The sequence below is a fragment of the Callionymus lyra genome, chromosome 4, assembly GCF_982586985.1.
Source record: "Callionymus lyra chromosome 4, fCalLyr1.hap1.1, whole genome shotgun sequence".
Taxonomy (NCBI): domain Eukaryota; kingdom Metazoa; phylum Chordata; class Actinopteri; order Syngnathiformes; family Callionymidae; genus Callionymus; species Callionymus lyra.
In genome coordinates this window covers 25,181,601-25,187,053 of record NC_141821.1, presented here as the reverse complement: position 1 = coordinate 25,187,053, position 5,453 = coordinate 25,181,601, and the positions used below count along the sequence as shown (strand labels likewise).

The following is a 5,453-nucleotide window of genomic DNA, read 5'->3' as shown; positions in this document are numbered from 1 at the left end:
AGAGACCCCCCCAACCCTACATGAGCTCAGATTCCAAAAGTTGAACGTATAAAGAGATGTTAATGGACTAATCGTTGTGTATAATGAGAACATCTTGTTCCAGTGTCACATAGGAAGTCACTCAGCTGCGACCGGCTAATAGGACTCTCAGGGCACCGGAGGACTCTCAGACTCCAGGGTAAATAATCCAAAACACTTGATGTTTTACGTTTTCATTTTCTGGAAATATGTTACAGATATTTTACAGGTTCTGAAATGCCCCGCAGGAACGAACACACACGCACTCACATACACAATAAATACTGCAGATGTTGTCATTCTAAGTCAGTTTTCAGCAGCACATGTTTCCCCCCCCCCGGAAGTGAGCAAAGTTTCAGCAGCGCCTCACATCTAAGGACACAACGTGTATTCGACTGACAAACTTCTAATTTCCTGCAAACCAACAAGTCTGAAGCTAATTCTGTAGATGTACTTTTTTTTTGTTTGATGAGTGTTGTGTAATATTAAAAAGGTCTCTAACAATTAAAAAATGCAATGCAAGTTAAAATGTTTTCATGACGTTGCTTCCGTTGAGTTAGAAAGCGACACCGACTTATCGATGTCACACCAGGGTTGTGATTTACTGGGTCAGGGTAAACTTTGAAGTTTTATTTTCTCTAATATTTTTTTTATTATACAAATTGTAACTTCCTTTTGACCCATTTGCTCTTTTGTGTATCTACCTCAGAGGTCAGGTGAATCTGAAGGCAAGTGTTTTTTTTGTTGTTCCACTAAATGTAAATAATGTTGAAATAAACCCATATACCCATCAAAGTTGTCTCCAAATGTCAGTCTTTTTTGTTTGTTCTGAAGGAACAGCTGCCTCCGATAAAAACAGATCGACTTCCTGTCAGTGATCAACGTCGACTGAAGCTCCGCCCACTCCCGTTTCTTATCGATGTCAAACAGGAAGTGAAGTTTACAAAACAGTTTTATATAAATTACACCTATGACTCTCTCAGACACACAACCACACACACACACACACACACTAGTGCGTCTTCCCGCCTGTCAGTAGAACTGGATCGCCCCTGGCTCGTCATCAGGTGGCGCCGCCCACGGTCACTGTAGCTGCCTGTGTTGGGCGGGGAATGTGAGGCATCAACAATCGAACCTCATCTCAAGAGAGTCCTCGAAGCCTCGGCCGTCGTGTCCCGCCCCCGACATGAAGGACTGCGTGACGGACGGGCCGGTCGCCGTGGTGACGTTGAGGAGGGTGCTGGCGGGCGAGGCGGCGCTGGGGCTGCGCAGGGCGGCCGCCGTGATGCTGGTGAGGTTGATGCCCAGCGTGAGCCGCGTCTGCTCCAGAGCCTTCTCCGGGACGGCGAAGGCCTCCAGCTTCTTCTCGCCGTTCGCCATGTACGAATTCTGGCAGCCGCGGCAGATACAGTCCAGACACGCCTGTGGGTGATAGCGTGACTGCATCAGAGCATGCATGGTTCAACTTTTGAAAACGACGAATAATTGTGTCTATTCCCATGCTGTGTCTCAAATCGCATGCTTGCGTACTCAAAGTTAGTATTTTTAGTGCGTCAGCGCGTCTCAATTCTTAGTGTGCGAAATTTAGTGCGTCATGCACACTAAATTGGCGTACTAAAACGCCCACAAAACTGAGTATGGTTCAATGGACACTAACCACCCTAAATGGCCGCCATCTTAATGAAGTTTTAAACGGAAGTAACGTCATATATATATATATATATATATATATATATAAGTAAATTGTAAATTAATATATATATATATATATATATATATATATATATATATATATATATTAATTTACTTACAGGTGCATTTTCAGCGGCAGTTGGAGGATGACACGTCTTCGGTGCTGATACCAGCTTAAATATTTCGCAAATATTCCGATTCTCATATTTTTTCTTCATTTCTTTTTCCAAACTGCCAACTGCCAGCAGGTGTCGATAACATTCCAACAGCTGGTTGCAACATCGTTAAATAGAAGTAGAAGAAGAAGCCGTCACGTCAATTCCGGTTAGTGCGTAGCAGCAGTGTTTGATTTGAGACATACTATCTGTTGAGAATTTGCGTACTAGTTAGTAAGTACACTATCCTGATGCATACTAACTTCTAGTATACCAAGAGAAGTATGTGATTTGAGACACAGCACCAGTCCACAAGGAAATGATTAATTGGTTCTATAAAAGACAATTTGGGTTTATCAACAGTACGAAGCACATTTCACAACTGTGTGACTAAAAGTTTTTGTTGACCAAAATCAAAACTCACTATAATTAAAAAAGTTAGGGGTCAACCTAAAGTGGGCAAGATGAACAAATACAGATTAAATCTGCTAAAACTAAAATAACTCCTGTAAAGTGAATTACCCTAAAACAGAAAACAAAAACATAGTATCTTGTGGTTAAATGTTTTTTGATTGGTCAGGACTGTGTCATCAACCAGTTCTTACCTTGCGGTTCGAGTAACAGGGGCAACGCTGCCCCCTGCAGGTCAACACTGAAGGGTTCTGCGTCGCTCGACCACACTTGCAGCCTTTCTTCTCCACCGGCTTCTTGTACTGAGGCTTGGATGGGCTCGGGGGGTGAGTGAGTGTGTGAGGGAGGACCCGGTCATGGGATTGGGGACAGGGCTTCGAGGCACCTTGTCGGGCCTTCGCACAAACCTTCTTTGTGCCCCCGTGGTGGTCCACAGTCTTTTTGAGGGTCCTACTTGAGATGAGGACAGTCTTGCCCACCTTGGGACAGCAGCCATTGGGCACCGAAGCCAGGTGGGGGTGCTGTGATGCGGCGGGGAACTTTGGATCCTGCACAAGGGGGGTGTGCACAGGGGAGGAGTTGGCCCCAAAGGAAGACCCCTGCAGAAGGCTGGAGATTGGAAGGGGCTGCAATTTCTCACTGTCACTCTCGGAGCGAGAACGTTTACGATGGCATCGGTGAAATACTCGGGCTTGAGCGGGGAGATGGAGCGTGGGCTCCGAGGGGGTCAACCTGGACAGGTGGGAGGGGTCCGCCTCGTGGGGATGGCATGGGCCACGGAGGGCAGCCTGGGGTACGGAGTCTGTACAGGACTCAGACACAGGTTCCGAGTCCAGAGTCTGGAGGACCTCTTCCACACTCAGCAGCAGCGGCCCGCCACTGTGGTTCTGGTCGTCCCCGTAGCTGCCGATGTCACAAAGTTCAGCTTCCCGGGGGATCCTGACACAGACCGGGACCTCCTCCGTGAAGCCCTCCTCCTTCACGACAAAACCTCGGGGATCCGTGCCAGCCAAACCGTTACAGTCATTGAGTCCGTTCACCGTACTCGCCGCCGGCTCCCTTGAGCCAGCGCTGTCCGAAGGGGGTGCAGTGTGCGGACCCTCGGGCTGGTCCTCCTCGCTCCCGACCTGCCCGAGACCCTCGTTCAGAACCGCCTGTAGGTCCGGAGAAGTGCTGGCGGCGGTGGCGATGTGCGGGGCGAGCGACGACTGGGTGATGTAGCGACAGAGCTTCCTGTAGCAGTGGACCAGCAGCGACAGCTGCCGGTTCTCCTGGAAGCGGGAGTAGTCCTTGCACCAGCTGCAGGACGGCTTCAGCTGCATCCGCTGACCCTTGCAGCCGCGGCACACGTAGTGCTGACAGGACGAGTCCACCGGGGCGATCGGGTCCTGCAGCAGGTTCCCTGGGAGGGAGAAAAAGAAAGACTAACGTTCTGATTTGTTGTCAACTCTGACCGTCACATCTATAACAGTTGGCTACATAACAGTAGTTTTTCTTAGTCATTTGATCAATCATCTGAGGAACTATGACGATAAAAATTTAGTTGAAGATGGTCAACGCTGGAAGATCTACATGAGTAACAGCGCCACCAGGCGGCGAGGCAGAGCAGCACAGTCAGAAGACTTACAAGGGACCCAAATGGATCATTTACACTTGTTTTAAGTTTAATTTAAACGTCACTACATGTTCCTCTGTGAGGACAGTCTCATCCCCTCTTCACACTCACTCCTGGTCCAACTGCTGCCAAAACCAAACCAACAACTGCTCTTTGAGAGGAACTTCCTTAACAACCACGGTTACCAGGGACTCTGCTGCAGCTGCAGGGAGACAAATACTGACGCTCCATTGAGACACGCACGCACACGTGCACACACACACACGCTCGTGTCAAATATATGACAACAATACATAGTTTTAAGTCTATGAATGAATGAATAATCCATCAGTGTTGGGGGGTCCTGGAGACTCACCACAGACCAGGCACGACACGGACTGGCGGAAGAACGGCAGCAGCTTGCAGAGCTCGGAGAGGGCCCGGGGGTCTCCGGGGTCGCACTGCAAGACCGAGCGACTCGTGGACACATAGAGGGAGGTCGCGTTCACCGGGTTCATCTCAGACGTGTGACCCGGAACCCCCGGTCTGCTCGCACGGTCTGACAGGTCGACACTCGAACTGGTCGAAGCTCAAAAAAAATGCACAGTCCGAGACCTCCTCCAGAGAGTCCCACAAAACACCAGTCCGGGGTCTGGATCACAGGGGGTGGGAGGGGGGGTTCAGGGGTCCAGAGAGAGCCGGGTCATGATCGTCCGTCCTCACTAGCCCCGCGCGGGTGCAGCTCTCACGGCGACACTCCCATCCCCGGTCCTCACGTCGGCCCCGAGCCCGGTTCTCTCACAGCGTCCCTGGTCCCGAACAGAGACATCCTCAGTTCCCGGAACCTCCTTGTTATTGTCCGCGCACGTTCATGGCGCGCGACAACAAACAGGCCGCTCCGGTTCCGACGTGCTCGTTTCCGACCACCACCGGCCACCACCCGAGTCCGGCCCGAGGTTCCGTTCCGAAGGGGACAGTTCGGTGAAAACGAACGGGGCGTCCTGAAGCGTCGAGGTCAAACGGGACCGGAGAGGCAGCAGGTCCACTGACACCTCCCGCCACAGCTGCAGCAGGTCTCGGCTGCGGGACCAGGACCAGGCCGCTCCCTCTCTCCGGGAGCGCGGAGGCGCTGCTGTCCCGGTTCGGCCTCGGCGTGAAGACCACTGCAGGGGGAGGACGTCAGGAGAAGTGGCGTTCCTTCCTGGAGGTCTACAGTTCCAGCTGGGACAGGTACGAGTGCGGCGGTTAGACTCGCCGTGGAGCTGCAGGTTCATATAAACAAGAGGCTGCACTTCTCGCGAGAACAGGCGGCTGATGTCATTACAAAAACAAAGTTGAAGCGTGAATTCTTGACGCTTCGTTCCGTGAAACCGCTGCTTGTTAAACTTTTATCATTTGATATCGAAGGACTTTGAGATTTTAAAGCATCATGTAAAACACTGACGACATCCAAAATACTTATAATAAATGTATTTATATCGTCTTTTTTTTATTGGATTTAATTCATTTTCACCACTCCGTGCTAAACGAGATGTAATTCATTTGTCAACATTCAGTGTTATTCAATCTTAAACATTTATCAA

At 50.2% G+C, this 5,453-nt stretch overlaps 1 protein-coding gene across 1 annotated transcript; it reads right to left on the bottom strand.

Annotated features, from left to right (window-relative positions):
- Positions 1-200: 200 nt before the first annotated feature.
- On the bottom strand, positions 201-4,739 carry msl2b (MSL complex subunit 2b). Its single transcript, XM_087789386.1, has 3 exons — positions 4,247-4,739; positions 2,471-3,678; positions 201-1,440 (listed from the first exon to the last, which is right to left on the bottom strand). The coding sequence occupies exons 1-3, from the start codon at positions 4,386-4,388 to the stop codon at positions 1,141-1,143; spliced, it is 1,650 nt and encodes a 549-aa protein (XP_087645512.1). The 5' UTR covers positions 4,389-4,739; the 3' UTR covers positions 201-1,140.
- Between the last annotated feature and the right edge of the window lie 714 nt (positions 4,740-5,453).

Coding starts and splice junctions, on each gene's coding strand:
- msl2b (XM_087789386.1), bottom strand. CDS start 4,388: ATGAACCCGGTGAACGCGACCTCCCTCTATGTGTCCACGAGTCGCTCG. Junction 3,679..4,246: donor CGTGTCGTGCCTGGTCTGTG/GTGAGTCTCCAG, acceptor TCTCCCTCCCAG/GGAACCTGCTGCAGGACCCG. Junction 1,441..2,470: donor CCTGTTACTCGAACCGCAAG/GTAAGAACTGGT, acceptor TATCACCCACAG/GCGTGTCTGGACTGTATCTG.